At 37.7% G+C, this 22,288-nt stretch overlaps 1 protein-coding gene across 1 annotated transcript in view; it reads left to right on the top strand.

Moving 5' to 3' along the window:
• Positions 1-20,303, top strand: part of UBL3 (ubiquitin like 3) — a 58,952-nt gene extending 38,649 nt beyond the window's left edge. Inside the window, exons 2-5 of the mRNA XM_054199797.1 lie at positions 9,489-9,597; positions 13,265-13,351; positions 18,028-18,105; positions 18,522-20,303. Coding sequence (XP_054055772.1) covers positions 9,489-9,597; positions 13,265-13,351; positions 18,028-18,105; positions 18,522-18,574 — 327 coding nt within the window. The 3' untranslated portion in view covers positions 18,575-20,303. The remainder of the gene's footprint in view (positions 1-9,488; positions 9,598-13,264; positions 13,352-18,027; positions 18,106-18,521) is intronic.
• The last annotated feature ends 1,985 nt before the right edge of the window (positions 20,304-22,288 follow it).

The following is a 22,288-nucleotide window of genomic DNA, read 5'->3' as shown; positions in this document are numbered from 1 at the left end:
GTCAAAAACATGGTCTTCTGTATGTTGTAGTTTACTCGTTACAATTCTGATGGACTTAGACAATTCTATCATAATATAAGAGAGATTTATTTTGCATGTGCTAGGTGAAACTGTCCTGTCTCTGGCTAATGAGTAATCAGAGTAGGTCTTTGTCTGAATCTTTCCTGTTGGAGTGGATTTGATTGGGGGCCAGCAGAAGGCAGGTTAATTCTGTACCCAACAATTAAAGCACGCACCTGGGATACAGCAGACAAAATTCCATTTGAGCTGAGAAGACCAGATACTTTTGAATACTTGCATTATTTCAGGTAAAGGACTGCCTCCATTATCTCGTACTGCTTGGGGAGAAGTTATTCCTGGGTGGTCATTTGTGGCTCTCATTTCATCAAATTATTGAGAAGCCTTTTACTGATAGAATCAGTATGTTTCAAGAAAAGGTTATTGTTTTGTTTTTACTTTCTTATTAAAACTGATTTTCAGTGAAAATTCTTAACTGGATCCAGCTGACATTTTGATATTTTGTGTTCACCCCCCTCCAAAAAAAAAAAAAAAGAGGCAAAACCAGCCTTGTCCTAGGAATGCTAATAGTCAGGATAGTAAAGGAAATAGTATAGTACGTAAATGCCACTGGAATCCATTGTATTCCTGTGGTTATTTATGATAGTGTCTGTATTAATTTAATTTGAAGAGCAATGTTTCATAGACATTTCTTCTTAAAAGATAACCCTGGAACTCATAGGAGGATACTGAAGAATATATTGCCATTGTTTCTGTGTTATTTGGTCTGAGTGAGGGAGTGGATGAAGTGTGACCAAGCACTATGATTTTAAGTTCAAGAATGTCCTGGTTTCCATAGAAACAGCTAGCTCTATTGTAGCTACTGAGTTAAATGCTTATGGGATTTTGCTTTTTCCTCCTCTAAATAAAATTTGATTATGCTTCAGTTTGGTTTTCTCTTTCCCTTCACTTCAAACTTCTCTGAAATTCGCTAACTTATTTTTTATCAGTGCAAAGCTTTCTTAGGCGTTCCTTGTTTGAAGAAAGCAGTTGCACATAAAGATGTATTTGTTTCTCTTTGTAGTAATCTAAAGATGAGTATGTCATTGTAACTGGCTATTAAGTTAATCTTGAATAGGGTGATGTGGGGTGCTGTCACACTTTCATGGTGTCATGTGGGGATCGCCCTAATTCCACAAGTGGTGTGGCTTTGAATGAGTGACGCGGGTCTGTCAGCCAGCTGGCAATGGAACTTCAGAGCTTTGTTCAGTCACATTGACAATTTATGTTACTTCTCATGTTCTGCATCCGCTTTTTTTTCCTGATATGAAGTAAATTTATTATAGGTGCAAGGTATAGGTGCAAAGCCCCTTTGTGCATCTCAAAGCTAAATGGAGGGGTTCCGAGTGTTGCCAAATGCAAATTTTAGGTGTTCAGTTGAAGAAGTGCAGTTACGTTACCTGTATTCCCTATAAAGTATCTGTTGAAAATAGGTGTCTAGAAGTGTGATTCATAAAAACTATAGTTTTATTTATTTTGCCAAGTGACTCTTGAACAAGAGTCCAGAATCAAGGATCTCTTCTTTCTCATGAGAATGCTTGCATTGTTGAGCTACAAATTCATACTTCTTGCTCACTTACTTGCCTTCCTTCTGCACCTGTGTCTCCATACCTCTACCAGCTAGGTAGAAGGAGCTAATATTATTATTCTAGATGTGTCTCTTAAATTCCTAAAGCTCTTGAAATCTTCAGAGGGCTGCTTGGGAAAATGACATTGTATCCAATGATCATGAGCTGACACAGTTAAAATCAAATGGAAGAATAAACAAAGTAGCAATGTACATAAAGGCTTTGGATTTCAAGGGGGCAGATGCTGAGTAAACTAAGTGTAGTAGGTTACTTTAAAGAGCATATCTGAAGAATTTGCATGCTTGGTATTTCTTCGGGTCAAAGACATTAAAGGTATAAAATACTTGCATGCTCGATGAGTGAAAGGATGTAGAGAGAGAGAGAGACTTTGAATTTGACAGATGAATAACCACCTCAAGAAGGATATTGAGAAGGAACAGAGAAGAAATAATGGATTAAAAATCACAATATATATTTACCCAAGTTAGATTATGATGGATTCATCGGCCAGTTTTCTTTGGAAGGGGAGTGTTTTGCAGAAGAGGTGTAATCTGTCTGGACTTCAATGGGTAGTTGATGTTGTGTAGGAAAGGATTTACTTGGGAAGGCAGGGTTTGATAGTGTGATTTGGGTGGAGAAGATGATAGGACACTGTTCAATGTGGAAGTGTCAGGCCAGCAGTTTTGCTTAGTGGAATTCTTTAGAGATTAACTTTGGGAACAGCTATCTTTCTGATGCTTTCATTTATGCCACTGACACAACGAAAATCAGTATGCTGATGAAATTTGTTGATGATGAAAATTTGGAGGCACCAATAGTACAGAGGTGATCATGGTGTTGTATGGAAAAGATTGGATTATCTCAAGGACTGAATTGATAGCAACAAAATTAATTGCATTAATATAAAAATATTTTGTATATCATGGGTGGTTAAAAGCAATATTTTGTAATGCAAGCTTGAAGGCTTATGTCATGGAAGTGACTGGACTGAAGAAAAGCATTGCAAGATCGCTGCATTGCAAACGTGAGACGGCTGTGATGTTCATGTGGAAAATGGAGAGGCGTTTGCAGTCGAAAACGCGGTTCTAGTATCATTTTGTAAATTCCTGAAATATTATGTATAATTCTAATCATGCATACTTAAGCAAAAATGAAACTAAAGCAGATGCAGATTAAAGTGAATTGTAGAATTGTTCACTTTGGAAAGGACCTTGAGAAATTTTCTAGCCCAACCTCCTGCTGGAAGCGGGGTCACCACTGAATTCAGACCAGGTTGCTCGGGGCTTTGTCACTTGGGTCTTGAAAACCCCCGAGGACAGGGCTTCCAAAGCATCTCTGGGTGACCTCTTCCACTGCTTTGATGTCCGGAAGGCGAAAACTTTTTCCCTTATCACAGTTCAAAGCCTCGTTTCCATTTATGACTGTTGTCTGTTGTTCTTCTGTCTTGGACCTCAGTACAGAGGTTGTTGTCGTGGTAATTCAGGCATAGGAAGGCCTCTGATAAGAGCCCTCCAGGCTAACCAAGCTCAGTTTCCTTAACCTCTGTTGATGTGCTTCAGAGCTTTGAAGACAGTAATCAGACCAAGGGCAAGCCTATTAATGAGGAAAACCTTTGCTTGTTTATTTTAGTGAAGTGTGTCCTTGTCTGCAGATGTAGAAGAAAGCCACCAAAACCCTAAGGGGGAAAAAAGTCTATTGTAACTAAAGCACAAAGTTGGTCTGGCATCATTGAATGTAGCCTGTCCAAGAATAAACTTATGCTGGGAATTAGAAGAAAGCTCCACTTAATGGGACAGTCAGGTTCTAGAGCAGCCTTCCAGGGAGCGTAAAAACTGAAGTTCTTCATTATATTCAGGTGGATACATTTCCAGAAGGGATAATGTGGAATAATATATCTACCTTAGGAGTGAACTAGCATCTAGAACCTGCAGGTCTCTACTGACTTGGCCTGGGTAATGCTGCTCTTTCACTTGGACTGTTATTGAGGCTTGGTTCAACCTCTGACGTGAATCTGGTGAAATTCGGTCAGTAAAGTGTACTGTGTCGTGCTGTGAGGTTTCTCTGTGGCCTGGAGTCATTAGGAAACTTTGATGTATCTTTGGAGAACAAACTTATTTCTTACAATTATGAACTTGAACTAGGAAGTAAATGTATTAGGTTTTGAGAAGTGAAACATCTGTCTGTATTTCTGACTGCCCTTATCCCATTGCTTTCCCTTCTGGTCCATTGTTAGTTTTTAACTCAATTTCACATCTGTTAAGAAAAGGGGAAAAAAATAGTCTTGTGTATGTATTTTAATCGACTGAAGAAAAGCAGTTAGTTTAAACTTGGGGTTGTATAGCATGTGGTCATATGACACTTCTCCTCTGCGTTTTAATTGTAAGATGAGAAGAATCTTAAGCTGCTACTGGAGCATAAAATTGATAACAAAATAATTTGTTTAACTCAATTGATGGGAAGTCACTTAAACATCAAGCAACATCATGTGGATTGTAAATCTCTCATTTCTTAATGTTTAAGTGACTTCACATTTATTTAACTTTAGCTGCGAAATTAGAAGCACTGCGGCACCAAGACATTTCGTTGTTAATGCCTTAAAGAATGAACAACAAACTCTGTTGCAGATGCCTAGAACAAACAAAACACAACTTAGGCTACATCTGCATATACGTGACCCAAATTTCTGTTCCAAAAGTTGTCGTCACGGTCGTGACTACAATCTTTGCAGATATATTTTTTTATTATTATTATTTATTTACAGTATATAATTTACACAGAAATTCTTTATTGTGTCATGCGACTGCTGGGGTAGTTCCTGGAGCTGTACTGATGAAGCTGGTGTTGGCTGTGGTGGCGGGGGGGACAGCGGGTGAGGTTTGCACGCTTGAAGTCACAAACACAATGGGCTATTACATAAACGGGCAGAAGGGATGTCCTCCACAAATTGTATTTAATCCGACTTCCGATACTGTGGCTCTTCTTAACTGCTTTCAGCAGTAACCTTGCATTGGGGTACTATAATGCAGAAGTGTGAGGATACAAGTCTGTTCAGAGAATATCAGTTTGTTGTAGGAAAAGGCTGGAATTCCCTTTGGTAGCCTAAAAAAATATGTATATATAAAAAAAAATCAGGACGGTTGTTGTTATGTCACCTGTGGAAGGGCAAACTTGTCAGGGCCACAAGAATCGTGAAAGTGTCTCTGGACCAAGACTTGACAAGAATCGGTGGTGGGGCTTTAAAGCATGCAAGGGATACAGATACAACTTCCTTGCTAACTTTTAACATAGGAAATAGGATATAGGGTAGATAAGAGCACTAAGAATCCGTTCATAACTTGAAAAATTTAAATTTGCTGCTTTTGTGTCAAAACTTCTCTACCTAACCAAGATGTTTTTTCCTGCACTTTCCATTGAGTAAATGTGTATACACATATGGGCTTTTTTCTTTCATATATGAACTTTCATTAGTGGCACTTCGCCAGAAAGATTGTTTCAGATCCTCTACAGTTTGTTTGCTGTGGGGTTCTCGGGCCTGCAGAATAAGTAGTACAGCAGTTGCAAGCCATTAAATTCCTCAATGCTCTTGAAGGGAATGAGATTAGACTCTAAATTTAAAGGCAGGTTTGGGGTTTCTTTGCTTCAAACCCTTTGAGCTAGTGTGACGTGCAACTCAAGGCTAAGATTCCTTCAAGCCAAGATTAAGAAATATAAATATAAAGATATATTTATCATATGTATACATATGTGCATATAGAGAGAGAGACAAACATGCAAACTAAATGTGTCAGTGGCATGCTGTACTATAAATAAGAAAATACTTTAACCTTTCATTAGAGCAGCTGTTTCCTTGCACTTGATGCAACATCTGCTTGACTGATTTAAGGATTTATTTTGGGCTTCTGCTGATATTTGGTGGTATTCTCTTTTTTTTTTTTTTAATGAAAATATTCCTCCTGCATTTACATGCACTTTGTAGTATATCCTGTAAAACTGTTAGCTTATCTTGATGTGCCTTTTATATTTCATAGTAAGACTATAAGAAATGCTCTTCAGTAACAAAAAACTTCAGCACTATTAAGTTATTTGTCTTGGGGAGGTGGGGGGAAGGAAGGAGCTAATGTTCTTCACACAGACACACCCCAACCCCCCGTTGCTTATATTGATTTTACATTATATATAAATTGCAGAAGTATGACTTATCAAATTTTCCAGGAAGCCAAGTTAGTTTTGATTATTTCTCTGTGATACTCTTCGCCTTTCTGTATTCAATTTAGTGTGCCTGGTAGTCTCAAAACTCTGTAGGGAGAATAAAAAGAAATGTGTCTCCTGAGCAGCACTAGTGCTGAGCAGCACTAATCATCTGGGTTTTCTTAATCTGCTCCGTGTAGGATCCAAATCAGACAGCTCTAGGGAGTTGATGGTTTGGTGTTATGTCTCCTGCCTAGGAAAGTGTTATGATCTTCAAAACAGGTAATCCCCACCACAGATAAACTACACACAGATGAAGGAAAAGAAATCCTTAGGGTTTAGATTTGATGGGGCTCTGAGCAACCTGGTCTAGTGGGAGATATCCCTGCCCATGGCAGGGGTTTTGGAACTAGATGATCTTTAAGATCCCTTCCAACCTAAACCATTCTGTGATTCTGTGATTTACATAACCTGCATAAAATCAGCGTTGAGGGACTGCTTGGCCAGAGGGAGCAAGCGAAGGGGGAGATCTCGGGAACCAGTTAGAGTAGGGGAAATGGATGTGGGGGGATTCAGGAGGGAGGCAGGAAGGCTGCTGGTGAAGGAGCTCCTCACCACTAGTGCCTACAACAGGCACTGCTGCCCAGTGCTTGGGGCTGGTTGGTTTGTTTGTTTTTTAAACAGGCAGCCCGTTCCCAAGTACAATAACAGTCTGACGCAGTCTAAACCTCCGAAATTTTTGGCAGTGTGTTGGTGTTGTAATGAGATGCATTAACGCTTAAAGGATAATTAAAGATAATGAGGTATAGAGAAAGTGGATTGGAGCGCAGCACACTATGCCTCTGAAAGCTGGAGCGTGGCAAGCTGACTTTTGATGAAAAGAGTGGATTTTCTACATAGACATTTTTATAGCTTCATCTGAATGCGTACACAGTAACTGATGTAGTGCCGTATTGCAAACTGTTGGTTAAATAGGAGAAATTAGGATTTAATAGAGAAATTGTGAGTGGCCTAACAGAAAGGACCTAGCCGAGAGGAGGGGGAAACCAGCTCAGAGAGAGCTCATTATTGGCATCATTATTGATCAGTTGTCAGCCAAGTCTTACGTTTCCTGATTCATTTAATGACAAGGGTACATGTAAAGGGATCTTGCTGCTGGGATTTGTTGATGACATGAAGCTTAAAAAATGCTTTTGATGTAGAGAGAAAGAAGTGTTACACAGAAATTTTGGGGGGATTGCATAGGCCATGGGCCCAGATGTGGGGGATGCCTGAAACATCTCTGTGGTGCAGAATATTTCTTTCCACCCAGCCTCCTTTCTCTGGGAGGGATGGAATAATAGGAGTGGGATGAAATCTGGAGCCTTGTGCTTTAAGGCGTCAACAAGCCAAAATGTCAGTTATAAGCTTGGAGGCTGAATAATTGAAAGGATCAAAGTAGAGAAGGGTACGAAGTAACTGAGCAAATGACAGGGTGCAGTTATGAAGAAGGTATCTGTGCTCTTGGGACACAATCACAGAAGATGTTTCCAGTATGCAGAGGAAATTACTGGTGATGTTATACAAGCATTTGGTGAGACATCATTTAGCATGCTTCGGAAATAGTCACTTGTTTTGAGGACAAAAGAGAAGAAATTAAAATATGCAGAGACAAGGTCCTAGGATGAATGGGAAAATGGATATCTCACTAGAGAAAGCTTGTTTTGGGTAGTCCAATGAAAGAAACTGTATATGGACGTGTCGTCTATACATACACAGGTGGAGACAGCTAAGGGGGAGCAAACTATTTAAACTGAAAGACAATATAAGCAAAACAACAAGTGGACGTAGTCTGGCCATTGCTAAATTTAGGCATAACATTTTGAAGTTGTAATTCATTACAATAGTCAGGTTTTTGGAATAGTGGAACTTGGCTTTTTCTGCTAAATTTTGGTGAGATTTGAAAATAATTCCTTAATCATTCTGGAAATATCACAGAAAATGGAACTTTAATGTTTATAGCCAGGTGTGTTCTGAATTTTATGAATAATTGTCTTTGACTAAGCAGCATTCTTGCAGTTTCTCTCCTTTAAGTTTTTTTTTTGTGATTTCCTGGTATGCAGTGATACTCTTAGAGTGACTGTGGGGCTTTCTCAGAGACAGCTACCACCTGGCTTCTTTCCTGGGCTAATGGCAGAACTCGTATTTTCTGAAGGGTGTTAGCTGGGGGACAGGGAGGGGAAACTAGCCCTTTTATGCTAACTCGTTTTATCCTTGCTACGCTTTGAAATAGACACTAGATTGCTTTTTTGGAGGGGTTGTTTTCTTCATTGACCTTGAAGTGTGCGGGATGATAGAGATTGTAATTTGGATACCTCCATTAGGTGCTTAAAGGTAGGTGGGATGAGTCGAAGCCAAAGCATTCAAGAGACAATAGACAATCTGTCTGGAGAGCTTCTGAAATAAGTGGGGAGTAAGTAACTGAGGCAGGGCTGTCATGTTGAGTGGATATGAAGTGCTGAGATTTTTTCACCGTGAAGAAGTCTTGAAAACTTGGGCATCACTGTAAATTTTCCCTTTTGTACTTGATCTAGAAAACCTCTTACTGAATTCCAACAAGGAAAGCTTTGTTGCAACTTAACTTAAAATGAGAGACACAGTTTTAGAGTGTGATTTGGAAAAAGGTATCTAAGCAGTTGATATGCTGAAGTCTTGCTAAAAGTTGATGCAATTTAGGTTTGTAGGGCAAAACATAAAAGCTACGAGACTCCTACTTGCCGTGGGCATTGGTAAGTGCTAGCTATCCAAACACATTTTGTGACCTTGCTAGGAGCTGCTTGAGGAGCCAAAATTTAATCTCTTTTGCATTGTAAGTAATGTCATAGTGAGTTCTTTATACAGGTTATTTTAATGCTATATGGAAAAGGAATTATATTCGGTAACTTGCGAATAGAAGAGAGGAAAATTATAGCTGAAGATGCTGATGGTTAGGTAAAGGAAATCGATGATAGAAAAACTGTGATGTGGTGTTATTACTCTGTTGCATGTGGATCTCAGACACTTTGCTTGTAGTGAAAGACAGTGGTTGAACAAAGTTTTGGGTTCAAAAGACTGTCAGAGGGATTCCAGTTCTGTGGCAGCTGGGACTGAGAGAAGATGCTGTTTGAATCCCTGATGTTTCGTAGGAGATGCAGTGAGTGAGATAAGGACTGGCAAATATCATACTGGCAGGAGTGTGCTAGGGATTTTACTGGATATTTTACGGGCTATTCAGGCGCAGATTTTCATATTTTTAGTGTTCTCTGTTCAGGTTAATTTTTCCAGTTTACATGGTTCCTCTTCATTCAATAAGATATGTTGCCAGTGTGTCTTGGCTGGAATTTTTTTATACTCTGCTGAAAGCTTTTTTTAGAGGCACAGTTGGTCCAGTCACTACCTATCAGAACCTTCTGGTGTTTATCATCAAAAATACCAGCTGTTAGAATTTAATCTTCCCAGATTATGTGTAAACAAACAAATTTTTATTGACTTCTTTGGCCCTATTTTTGACACCATCTTAAACTGTTCTTTCAAATCACTTTGGATCAATCTTCTTCTAAAACCAATGGCAACTTTTTATAACTTTAAAAAAAAGTAATAATAATCAAAGTCTTCTCTGGATAGTTTCCTCATACTGCATTATTTTTTTTTTAACAGATAAATTTGCGCCTCATCTTGGTAAGCGGGAAAACGAAAGAGTTCCTATTTTCCCCGAATGACTCTGCTGCAGATATCGCAAAACATGTGTATGACAACTGGCCGATGGGTGAGTAGCTGTGTGGCTTTGGCTTTGTAACTGGCAAGCCAGGAGCTTCCCTGTATTATCAGACTAAAGCGTTAATAAACCGATGTCTGTTCTCAGTATTCAAATTAAGTATGTTTATTATATGTCTGGGCATAGATTTATATAGAAATACAATTGCCTTCTTTTTCTCTGTTTCTTTGGTTGGGCAGTTTTTTAGATGTCTGGACTGTTTCCCATTTTATTTCTAAAATTTGCTTCCCCAAATTCTTTCTTTCCCCTTATCATTAAACTCTTTTCTTGATCAATCTTGCTTGAGGATCTGGTAAATGTGAGGACATGTTGGAGATATGAAACCTCTTATGTGAGAATAGCTAATGTAAAACATGGCATGTCACGGGAATGCATTAGTGGAATTAGTCTGAAGTCCTTATTCCTTACGGCCTTATCTTGGAAAGCATCTGTAATAATTTCCAGGAAAAAATAAAATACAAAAGAACATTTTAAGAGCCATTAAAAGACTGAGGGAAACTGAGGTTGTTTGTATGAATATATTTAGTCTTATGTAGGAACACTAGCTTCAGAAAATGGAATTGAAAACTTAAGATGTGTATTCACATATGTGAATAGTTCCACAAAAACAAAGTGTTTCTGTTCTCCCTGACTTCGATTTCATGGGAAAATAGCCAAAACACAGACATAGTATTATATACCATGAAAGAAGATGCTTCTTTTGGTACAAGACTTCATTTGGGTTACTGTTTTGATGTTAAAAAAGGCTACTGTTTACACAAACTAAAACATTGCAATATCTGTTTCTGTGGTGCCTTTCTCAAAGGTATGGTGGATGATAATTCATGCCAAAAAGTTAGTGGTGATAATCCACATTGTAGGCCTTAAACTGGTCTTTGAGGTCAAGAAGAACTGAGTTTCAGGGGACTTGTTTGCTGATTGTGTTGCTGGGATGCAGCATTATGTATTTAGTAAAATATATAATAAAGAAGGAGGGGTTTAGTCCTCTGAAGTATTAGATATAGATGTAAAACACTCTCACACTGAGAAATCTGGATGCTGTAGCACCTGTTTACCTACTGTATGTATTTTAATGTGTGCCTACAACACAGTTGTCTTGACCAAATGTTCTTTGTGTACTTTTATCTGAATTAGTAAAGGCAGAATTATTTTGGTTTTTTTGTTACTCAGGTTTATTCCTCAACATGTGGTCTCATGTTCCAGGTCTTGTGAAGAGCTTGAAGGTTGCAGATTCTGAGTTCAGAGTTGGGAATGAACCCAGACTTTAAAGTCTCTTTTTAAAGAAAAAGAAAAGTAGAACCTGATTGGGAGGACTCAGTTCAAATACCTGCTGTCCTGGGGGAGTGCTTTAAATCTTGATGAATATTTAATTGCCTGTGCAAAGAAGAGTAGTGTCAGTTTAAAAGACTGAGGAAAAATCTACTTCAGAATAGCGTATAGGTTTTCACAAACATTAGCCCACTAGCTGTTTTCAGTCTGAGAGTGCTCTTTGTCACAGGACTGAGAAATCTTGATGAGGACTAAGGTTTCCTTGAAATAGAGATGATATGAAATGATTTATTATTTTTTTAACAACCATTTTGACTTGTCATGATCTTTTGGGGGAAAAAAGTCATGAAATATCCTCAGTCACACGCTGGCAGAATTAAGGCAAACCTCTCCTCCCCTCTTTTGGCAATACAGTTGTTAATTAAATTGTTAATTAAGGGTCTCTTGACTTGTAGTGGAAAATGCCAAATTTATATTGATTTATATCATCTAGGTAGGTTACCTGTTCTCTTCCCCCTCTACCTCTCCATTTTCTTCTAAATAATATTAACTTTTTTCTTGTACAGCAATTATCTGCTGATCTTTAAAAAAAAAAAAAGTTGTAGGTAAATATTTTTTCCTTGGCTCATTTAGTCATCAGTGGAAATTAAAATTTGAAATCATGTCAGAAAGAAATGTTTCAGACTGCCAGCCAAGAAGCAAAAATTAAAAGGATGGGTAAATTGGCAGCTTAACAATCAGTAAATACCTGTGCCAGAATATAGTCTATCTTCTTTTGGTTGCTGTTTTACGTCATTATGGCAACGTAAACTGGCTGATCTTCTCTTTACAGCCATAGTATAGTGGAGTCCAGACTCTGTGAAGTAAAAAAAAATAAAAAATTCGGTATCTTCCAAAAAATTGTTTAACCTAGCAATGTGAAAATTCAGATTCTTAATGTAGCCCACTTCAGGCGCAGCAAAAAGGGCCTGTGCTTGAATTGCAAGACAATTGAATCAGATGCTGAGTGGAAATACTTGAAATTCAAATAGCTTTGGTTGCCTAATTTGATCTAATCTTATAAACTAGGCACATGGCAGCACCCGGGGAGATTGCAGGTTCTGCTGTTGGTACCAGCCCTGCCTCCGCCGTGTTCTGGGGCTGCGACGGCTCCTGCTGCCCGCGTCCCTGCCTGCTTGCTTTTTTGCACCAGATGCCTCTCTGTATGCTCTCCGCAGCCGTGGCTTTTGTTTTAAATGCTTTCCCCTTCTCCCCTTTTCAGTTCTTCTCCTTTTGTGGTGCCAGTTGCTACTCGGCCGTATGTTAATTGTATGTTCCCAGTGAACAGGTTGGTTTCTGTTGCTTGTCGTCATCCCTTGCTGAATATTCATTTTGGTATATAAACACTACAAAAGCAGAAAGAGAGAACATTTGTGAACAGCTGTTACCAGATATCTGGTCAGCTAAGAAACAGAAGACATTGTATTCCCAGCGAGCCCATTTAAATTCAGCATTTTAAGGTTTTATGATATTTGTTCTGGAAGCAAAGTGCAGATTTATTTGTTGTTCGCGTTGTGACAGGGAACAGTAAAAGAGTAGGAAAAGATCGTTTAAGCTTATAAATGATTTATGACAGCTTAAGCATTATAGGAGATGCATTATAGCAAAATGCATGCAAGCTTTTCCCGAATCACTGTTTGCCACATAAAACCATCCACAGATTGTTCTTTGAGAAGTTCCTTAAAATGTATCCGTCTGTGTCGGCTCTGTGAGAACCCTCTGTTCAGGCTCTCCCCAGCCACCGTTTGGGGCTGCTCAGGTCACTGGCCCCTCTGGACATTTAGCTGGTCGGATCTGGCCATCATCGAACGCCGCCGAGCAGCCTGCGGAGCCTTTCAGTGCTCTCATCTGAGAATCCTATTTCAAATGACCCATCACATGTGCTTTCGCTGTGTGTGTGGCTACTTCCCATTGCTGGAGAATGGCTCCAGTTAGACAACTAGCTGGTGAGGAGGACTACGGCTTGAGAATCTTCTGAATGGGAAGAAATTAAGGCAATTTTAGCCAAGTGGATATTAAGCCTCAGGAAGCAACTTGCGCTTCTGAAATATTTTGTATAGGACTTGTGTATGTGCTAAGTATCTCATAAAATCTGTGAAGTAAGTTAGTAATGTTTATACTCGCAGGCATAAAATTATGTGTTTCAATGCCCAATGTCAAATAGTAAATTTAAGAATAGATTTCAGGAGTGCTAGCCTTGAATTATCTTTCTGTCTCTTCAGCCGATGCTCTCTTTAGTGTTTCATGCAAGAGTCCTGCTCTTAGTTTTCTTCCTGGGTAAAGGTGAGAGATACAACAAAAGATGTGTTTATTACAGTGCAACTGCGGAAATTCTCTCGTTTCTTTTCAGATTGGGAAGAAGAGCAAGTCAGCAGTCCAAATATCTTGCGGCTTATTTATCAAGGGAGGTTTCTTCATGGCAATGTGACATTAGGAGGTATGAAAATAATTTTCATTATGCGTGTTACAGCCAGGCAAAGGAGATATTTATTTACAGTGCAGTAAATACTACTATACTGTTCAAGATAACAGTATGGCTTGCTATATACTATTTTTCCTCTGCATGGAATGACATTGTATCTCATTGTGTATTTTTGCATCTCCTTACCACTAGTTAAACTTTGGGAGGTACCACCTGCTAAGTCAAGTCTTCTCTTGCATAAAGAAACAGTAATGCTGCTTTTCTTTGTTGTCTTTCTAAATGGAATATTTTGTTGCACCTCTTTTACACTGCACTCGCAGGGTAAACTGCTTCACAAATGTCTGAAGTATTTTAAGATGTTTGATGAACTTTATAATAATTGGTTAAAAAATACCTTAAATCTTAGTGCAATGAAGGAAGACAGCCTATGAATGAGAATGAGGGGAAGCATTCTTGCTGTCCAGTGCTCTCCCAGGGATACAATTGCATAGTTATGTGAAAACAAAAGTAAATGGCTTCACTTCATATGCTAAGGAAATGCAATTCAACCGTGCCCCCTTGTGGCAAGTTGTTTTCCACAATTATATCTTTTGATGGGTATCTTAGAGATATGACTCAAATTTGTAACAATAATCTTTCCTTTTGTAGATAAAAGTTGCCAGTGTGAATATCAACTCTATCAATAACCAAGCAAATTGAGACTCTATTCTCTGTGCCAGTTTAAAAAGAAATTAATACTTCTGCGTTCTATGTATGTTCAGGTTGTTCATGCATTTGGTACTTGAGTAGCATACAGAGAGGAGAATATAATAAAATAAAATCACCAATGAAATGTTCTTGAAGTTAAGATGAACCTGAAAAGAGTATTTCTGGACTGCTTATGGAGATCTTTCCATGAAGAAGTGACTGGGATGATATAGCCATTGATTCGCTTTCTACCATTACTGATGTCGGCTAGTGATGTACTTTTAGAATAGATTTACTCTCCATATAAATCAATTTTTAATAGTGCTATATGTACAAAAAGATCGTTGTCAATTCAGCTGGGAGAACTCTGAAATTTTTATTCACTCTTTAATTTGTTGTGTTTACCAGGGGCCAATGAGTGCATCTAGTAGCAGTTGCAGTAGTGTTGAAAGGCAAATGTTCAGTCTTGGATCATCTCTGCAATTAGAGATGCTAGTCTTACCCTACATTTTCCAGGCAAGGATAGCTAAATGGGATTTTCTTTGCCATTCATCTCTAGGTGTTTCTCTTGGCCACCAGTGCTTGTTCCCTTTAGTAACGTCTGTCTAAATCTGAAACAACTTTGAATATTTATTTAATATATTGTTTAATGAGTTGAGCTGAAAAATAATAGCTGTGTGCAGCTGACTCTCACATTTACTCGGGTCTATGGATTTTGGATTTTGGTCTATGGAACACTTACTTGGATTCATTTTAGTTTGTTCTTAATCATTCATGCATTGCAATTTAATCATCATGATTTCACCCTAAGGATCTTACACGTGTATTAGCATTTTTCAAAGATCTTTTTGTTGCTGTATTGTTTTAAGAAAAGAAAAAAATCCCTAAAACGTTGGCTTACTTCAGTACTAATGAAGTTATCTGGAGTGAGATTATACAGCTGAAAGGGGAACAACAATTCATGAGGCAGACTGAAAAGGCTATTACTTCAGTTTGTGGTGTTCATTAGATGTAACCCTAAGCAAACTAGTTGTCTTTAAAGGGGGGAGGGGGTGGAGTGGAGGAGGAAGGAAATTTCTTGCTATATGTAATATTTAGTTTCTTATGCTGTTATAACACCATTCTATTAAGCTTTTCTATCTGCAGCTCTCTATAACTGAGTTATAGCACTTAATGTTTTATTTGCTTTAGGTCATTAGGAAATATTGACTGGAATTTGGACCTACTGTGTACTGAAAGTCACTCTATCAACTAGTGAAACAAAAGTTTCCAAGGAGACAGTTTGGTGTTTTCTTTTTTAACAGGAGTCCATTTTTGTTCACATTTAAAAATGACATTGTAATGTTCTAGTTGTAACCTCACATGTCTACGTAGCGTCCTATGAATTTGAGACTCCTTTAAACTAGGAAGCATTAACAAATGACAAATTGATAGGGAAAAACTGGCTTCTGAGTCGAAAAGTTTATTTTAAAGAAACTGTCTCTTTTGCCAGCTTCTCTGAATGGACTGTCACTACAAGAACAGTAGAGCTAATGGCACTGGAAGTGGTAAAAAAAAAAAAAAAATCATGAAAATAATAGACCCCTCTGTAAAGCTTGCTGTGCCACTTTGGCCTGCAGTGCTTGAGCCACACTGTTCTGTCTTGTCCTGCCAGTGTGAAGGGTTGGGGAGTTGGCCAGCAAGGCAGAGTCTGTTGTTCAGGTTCCAACAGGAAATTTCATCCTTCAGCTAAATATTTGGCCTGCAGTTTGCATTTGAAATAATATTAATTAGGGAGGTAATACATAATTGGCAGTTCTCTGTTTCTTCTTAGATAATGGTAATCAGCAGCGGTTTACTTCCTTATTTATCGGGGAGGGGGAAGGGAAGCCAGCCCCCCCTGTGCCATACATACACCAAAAGAGGTGGTGAAAAGTAAATTGTGACAATAGAAAATATGGAATGAAAGTGGAATGAAACAGATGGGAAATGAATTAAATAAAAGCTTAGTGTAAGTGAGAGAAAGGGGTGGAAGATCAAAGACAAGAGCAAGAAAGGGTTACTGAGCATAGGTTAGGATGCTCAGATTCTGTCATGGTTCTCCAAGCAAGAAGCTGGAAATTGCTAATAAGAAGTTGTGTGAACTATGCAAACTACTAGCTGAAATTAGTTAATTGAAATATTAGCATACTTTTACTTGATTACTGTAAATAATTAATCTCCACAGCTCACTAATCAAGTCTCTTCAAGTGCCCTGATATTATGAAAGATGTCCCTAACGTGATTATTTTGTAATATTTTTCTCTTTCTGTAATGGCTTTTTAAGAGTTTATGTCATGAAGACAATCCTTTTCCATTGAGTTTAACAGGCTGTTAATATGCTCTTTGCAGAGTTTTCAGTTGTATCACAGAATCAAGTACCCAAAATACTTCAACCTTGGCAGACTCTAAGCTATCAATAGCTTCTGGTTGCAGGCAGTGCTTCAAGTCAGCTAAGCAACTTTCAGTTCTGACTTTCTGTAGAGATCACTAATTCCAAAGTTCAAAGAAGCTCGTGGGTCTGTGTATCCCTCCGGATGCTTACACCTGCGTTTTAATCATAACTTGCCTTTTTTCAAGCAAATAGGCAATGAATGTGATTTAATAGCAACATTATAACTAGGCTTGTATTGAATACATGTAGTAACCAAATACTAGGTTTATTTATTCCAACCCCGCATGGCAGGGGGGTTGGAACTAGATGATATTTAAGGTCCCTTGCGACCCAAACCATTCTATGATTTATTTTTTTTTTTATTACTGAATTTTGAATCTATGCTGTAGTGATTATGATAGAGAGGCATTTTTCTCTTCAGTTACCTTCAGGTTTATTGGGCATCCATTATTCATTTATTCACCTAAAAAATGCCTTGGTGCACTGTATGGGAAAACAGAAGATGTAAATTGAATTTGAGAGGACAAATTCTGCTCTAGTCAGAATGATTTGTGTATTTAGGGTTAAATTCTTGTTACATTTATCACTAACTTTTTGCCTCTGTAAGGTGGGGGAGAGGACAAAACTTAGAGCATCTTTACTTTACACTTCTCAGAAAAGTAATCAAGAAAGATGCTTAACCTTAAGAGTTGGAGTGAGGAAACAAAACTAAAGTTATGTAAAGAACTTATAAAAATAACGCTTCCCCCCACCCCCAATAATTGGAAGAAGCCCAAGTTCAGAATATTGAATCCGTCAATGAGAATCTGCTAAAGATAATGAGCAACAGAGAATCCTTTCATTTCAAGGCGACTAGAAGTTTTGACAAATATTATGCTACAGTGCTAAAACCATAAATACAGCATTGTATTTATTGTATTTTTATTGTATTTATTAAATCAGAATGTGAAAATTATCATATTAGTTTCAGCAAGAAGCAGAGCGAATTGTGGAAAGCTGCAATTTTGTTATTTTGTGTTACTAAAGCTCACAAAGGCAGCATTGTGTGAGCTACCTTGTCTGATTGAAAATGTTTTAAATCTGGTATTTTTCACATGCAGATGATGTTAAATATTAATATTAAAAGGCAAGATGCAGACATTTTGTATTTCAGAATACCTGTATCGAAGTATGTTATAGGAAAATCTGTTTTGTAGCAGTGGCCCAGTGTTTTGATGTCTCAGGAATAACAATTTAGTGGCTGAATTAGCCACTTTTTTGCATCCTTATCAATAAGGAGTGCATAGCATCTGAGTCTTGGCACAAATGCCTACTCCTTTTGTTACTGAAAAAAGGAAGACTAAGTTTCCTAACAGGAATATAATGTTTCTAAGAACACCATGTTTTAAGTTATTGTTACAGGGTCCCAAGACCCTGATTTGCAAAGCTTTAGCCAGAAATGCCTTTGTAGATCTATTTAGTAAGAAGTTCAAACCTAACAGTGTGAACTTTTGAACAGATGCTAATCCAATTATAGTTAGTTTCCATTGAGCGTTGTGAAGAAGGCGACTGCTGTAATGTATTTAACAAACCTCCCTTTCTCCTTTTGCAGCGTTAAAACTTCCTTTTGGCAAAACAACGGTGATGCATTTGGTGGCTAGAGAGACATTGCCAGAGCCAAACTCTCAAGGTACGCTGTGCGCTAGAGGTATTTCTTACCTAAGTGTGGGGCAAAGCTGTCAGATTGCTTACAGGCTTTTTGAGTATTTCATAGTAGAGAAAAGTCAAGTCCTGGTGGTCTTCTGTGAAGCAACTAATGGAGTGCTTTTGTACGTGTTGTTTATAAAAAAGCTAAGAAATTAACCTTCTGGTTTAGCATTTTTGTAGGACGCAGAAGTTTACTCAAACCTTAAAAGCTTTTGTGTTTATTGTTAAAAACTATTGATTTATTTTTCAGTTATGTATGCATGTGTATAATAATAATAAAAATAAATATATTTAACTTAAAATAATAAAAAACATACTTGTATTAAGCATACTCACACACAAAGCAACCTAATTGCTTTAGAAATGGCATGTAAGCAAAACTTCCTTCTTGCTCCACAGGTCAAAGGAACCGTGAAAAAACTGGAGAAAGCAATTGCTGTGTAATCCTGTAAACCCTGTTAGCTTTACCTGCTAAGTGTGATGTAATATAGTCTTTGTCTTTCATGCTGCTGGAATAGAAGAGGCCCTACCTTGCTTCAGACACCTGTAGGAAGAGCCTGTCTGTAAATCCACGGAACTGAAATATTACACGAACACTGTCTCATTAGTCTTTTTTTTTTTAAAGAGAAAGATCTATGAACACTTTCATTGTTTTTTGTTTAGTTTTTTAAATTCCTGCTTTTTGTTTGTTGAATAATCTTTAACAGTACATCAGTTCTTGAAGGAATTTAATCTCTGGAAAAGTTAATGTGTTGTTTTCCATAGCAGGAATAATTTTGCTACCACAAAAATTTCCATTAACCGGATCTAACCAGTCAAGCTTTCTAGATGCAATTTGCACTAAATATGGTTGACGGTATATTTCTCATCAACAATCTCTAACAATATTTGAGACACCTAGTAATAACATACAATGTAGAATGCAACACTGGAAAATAGTTTATCTATAACTAATACAAATTTCACTTCTGGCCAAATCAAAGGAAAAACTGTTAAGTCAATTCTACCTAAGTCAACCTTGGTGGCCGAACTGGCACAGAATACTAACTAAACCAAGTCTAACTATATATATTTTCACTGCAACAAACAAAAAAAACTATGTGCCTGTAATTTAAAAGCACTCTGTAGAGGGCTGATGAAACTGATTTTTTCGTTACTGCGTGCACTCTGATCTCGTTCGTTAGTTGAGTGCTTACTCAGACAGCACAAACAAGCGCAGAGAGTGCATTTCCTAGCCTTAATATGGGAGGGGTAATTTCCTGTAGTTCATAGGCTTTTATTATTGTGCATACATGTTAGAAAACATCATTTACTAATCAATTTTATGTATTTGAATATTGGCAATTTGGTGTTTTTAAGTCGTTTTCTCATCTGTACCTTAGTGTCCAGTGTCATGCTTACTCACTAGAGACTTCAAAAGAATTATTAAAGTTTAAAAAGCAAAAAGAAAAACCTCTGCCATAGTACTAGTTTTGTTTCTTTACGTAATCTGCATTTGGGTGTTAGTGCTTGCAATTGTATTAAAATCAGAAGCTGATTTTTGAAGGCATACATAATTAAAAAGGATGCCATTCTTTTGTTTCATATCAATAATTTAAATGTTGATATGCTAAAGAAATTTGCACAGCACTAAAGCATGAGCTAGTTTCATCTAAATCTGTACAAAATAAAAATAAATAAAAATTAAAAAAATATAAAAGATTTTATATTTTTTTCACTGGGGAGGAATTCTTCCTGGGTGAAATTACAAATATGTGTAGAATATATTTAATAAAAATCTTATAAAATACATAACTATAGAAGTTAAATATAGATTGGCGTGTAGTATAATAGAACAATATTCCATATAAATAGCTTTAGCCTTTAAAAAAAAAAAAGAGTCACAGGTTGACATTGTGTTCTGTACTTAAGTGTCCACAACTCTTACAGATGTTCTGTGTAATCGTTTTTTCGAATGATTGGCATCATTCAAATGTAATCAGGTTATTTTATTCATTGTTACTGCTTTGATGAAATGCTTTATATGCAGTAGATTTACAAAAATATTGTTCATACTGATCAGAATTAAATTTGTATAGAGCAGAGTTTTAAAACGAATTGTAAATAGCACTAAACATTTTCTTTCTGCAACCTGTACTGATAGACTCTTCTGTAAACTAAATAAAAGAATATTGTAGTGCATTTTGGTGGTGTTCAAAGGGTTGTAATTGGGTCTGTAACTACTTTTAATAATACTTCTTAATCTCAAAACTAAGTAAGGACTCCATTTTATTTATGTTTAAAAAGGGGGGGGAGAGGGGCAAGCAAAACCTGCTGAAAACCGCTCAACACCTTAAACACCTCAGTAACACAGGCTCAGATGGGAAATGGCTATGACAGTAATAATTAAAGAAAAAAAAAGAAACAGACGGAGACAGGGCATGTTTTGTTAGTTAAACAAGTCTTTCAGATGCATTGATTTTGAGAAAAGAATGTTTGAACTGTAATCTCCGTTTGAAAAGGTAGCGAGGTACTTCATACAGTATAAATACATGAAAATCCAGTAGCTTCTAGTCAAAATATTTGGTGAGCTTGAATAGCAAAGTATGTGGAGTTCCCTTTTGTTGAGATGAGTAAGATGCATATATGTGCATGTCCAAGCAAATCCTTGAATGCTGGTTGGCATTTAAAGCGTGAGTTTGCCAAAATAACTCCCGCGGAAAGCGGGTAGAACCACTGCCTTAATTTTCTTGCAAATTGTCAGAGTTCCGCCCATCGCGGAGCAGTTCTGTTGTGGTTTGAGGCTGGTGGAAAACTGTGGGGGAGAACTGCTAAAAGATTTGTGCTTTTTTTCCCTTGGATGCTTTGTATTGTGGACTGTGTATTTGCCAAAACAAAAGCCGTAGCTCTTAATTCCAGATTCCTCAGTCTTACTAAAGTTCACGCGTATGCTTCTCTTCTACCCTGATTGGAGTCAAGAGGATACTTGCTGCCCATAAAGATTAAAGCTACGTCTTTTGCAGGGTCAGGCTGTTGGACGGTCTGATAATATGTTGAAGAGTTTGACATTTGATTTTCACTGTTAGATGGAAATGATATTTTCCCTATGGATGAGTGAATAGATGTCACGAAGGAAGAGGAGGAGAGGATGAGTTTGGAGCCCTTCATATTCTGAAATACCATGAAGGCACCGCGTCTGTCCCCCAAACCGTTGTGCGTGCTACCAATCATGAATTAATATTCACACGTGTGAGAAATGATATCTGGTAGCAATGAAAGTACTCTGTAACTTCTCTTCTCTTAAATGATAGCAAAAATCCGACTGTTGAGACAGCCCTAGGGATTCACTCAGCTGCTGGAGGAGGAAAGTGTGGCCACTAAATGTTAAAGGCTTTGCCAAGGTGCTGCAGTGATATTTATCCAGTGGTGATTGCTGCAGCCTCTGAATACCGTTCCGTAGTACACTGCATTTACAATAGGGGAACGGGGATTTAATTTAAAAGAGAAATACGTGGTGCTCTGAAAAAGCTCCCTTCCTCTCCTATAGGTAAGAAGGAAAACAGCCGTTTCTGGGCTGGCCAAAAGTCGGGAGTTTCTGCTGCTGCTCTTCGGCAATGTAAAACTTGTGTATTTTGGGGTTCTGTGTGTGCCTCTGATGAGATCCATTATACAAATCTTACTTCAAGAAGCAAGTAGGAAGATGGATATACTTCTCCATCTAAGACTCTCTAGATTTATGCCAGTTAAATGGGTAAGCTTAAGCAGAATTTGGGTAATACATCCTGTGGAAACTGGCATTTAGACCATTAATAGCAGTTGCACCATTGAAGTTGATGGGAATTCTGTGCATAAATCAGAGGGAACGCCAAGATTGTTAAGTTTTTTAAGAGAGTTCCTACTCCCTTCACTTCTTCTGAAGTACTTAAGTTCTTCCTAGATATTCTGTCTTGGCCATAACTTGTCAGTATCAAGCTTATTTTCAGAGCATATTAAAAGGCCTTTATTATTTGAGAGGCTGACAGTAATAGATGGTTCATGATAGTAAGTTTTTAAAAAATCCTCATAAGGGACGTACTTGTCTTTTGTGCCACATGTACATGCCTGTGAAGAGGTTTACAAGGTAATAGCTCGTTTGCTTACCAATTCATTATACTAGACTGAAAAATTACAAAAACCTCTTTATGCTC

This window comes from Rissa tridactyla, chromosome 1 (assembly GCF_028500815.1).
Source record: "Rissa tridactyla isolate bRisTri1 chromosome 1, bRisTri1.patW.cur.20221130, whole genome shotgun sequence".
NCBI classification, from domain to species: domain Eukaryota; kingdom Metazoa; phylum Chordata; class Aves; order Charadriiformes; family Laridae; genus Rissa; species Rissa tridactyla.
This window is presented reverse-complemented; position numbering and strand designations above follow the sequence as displayed.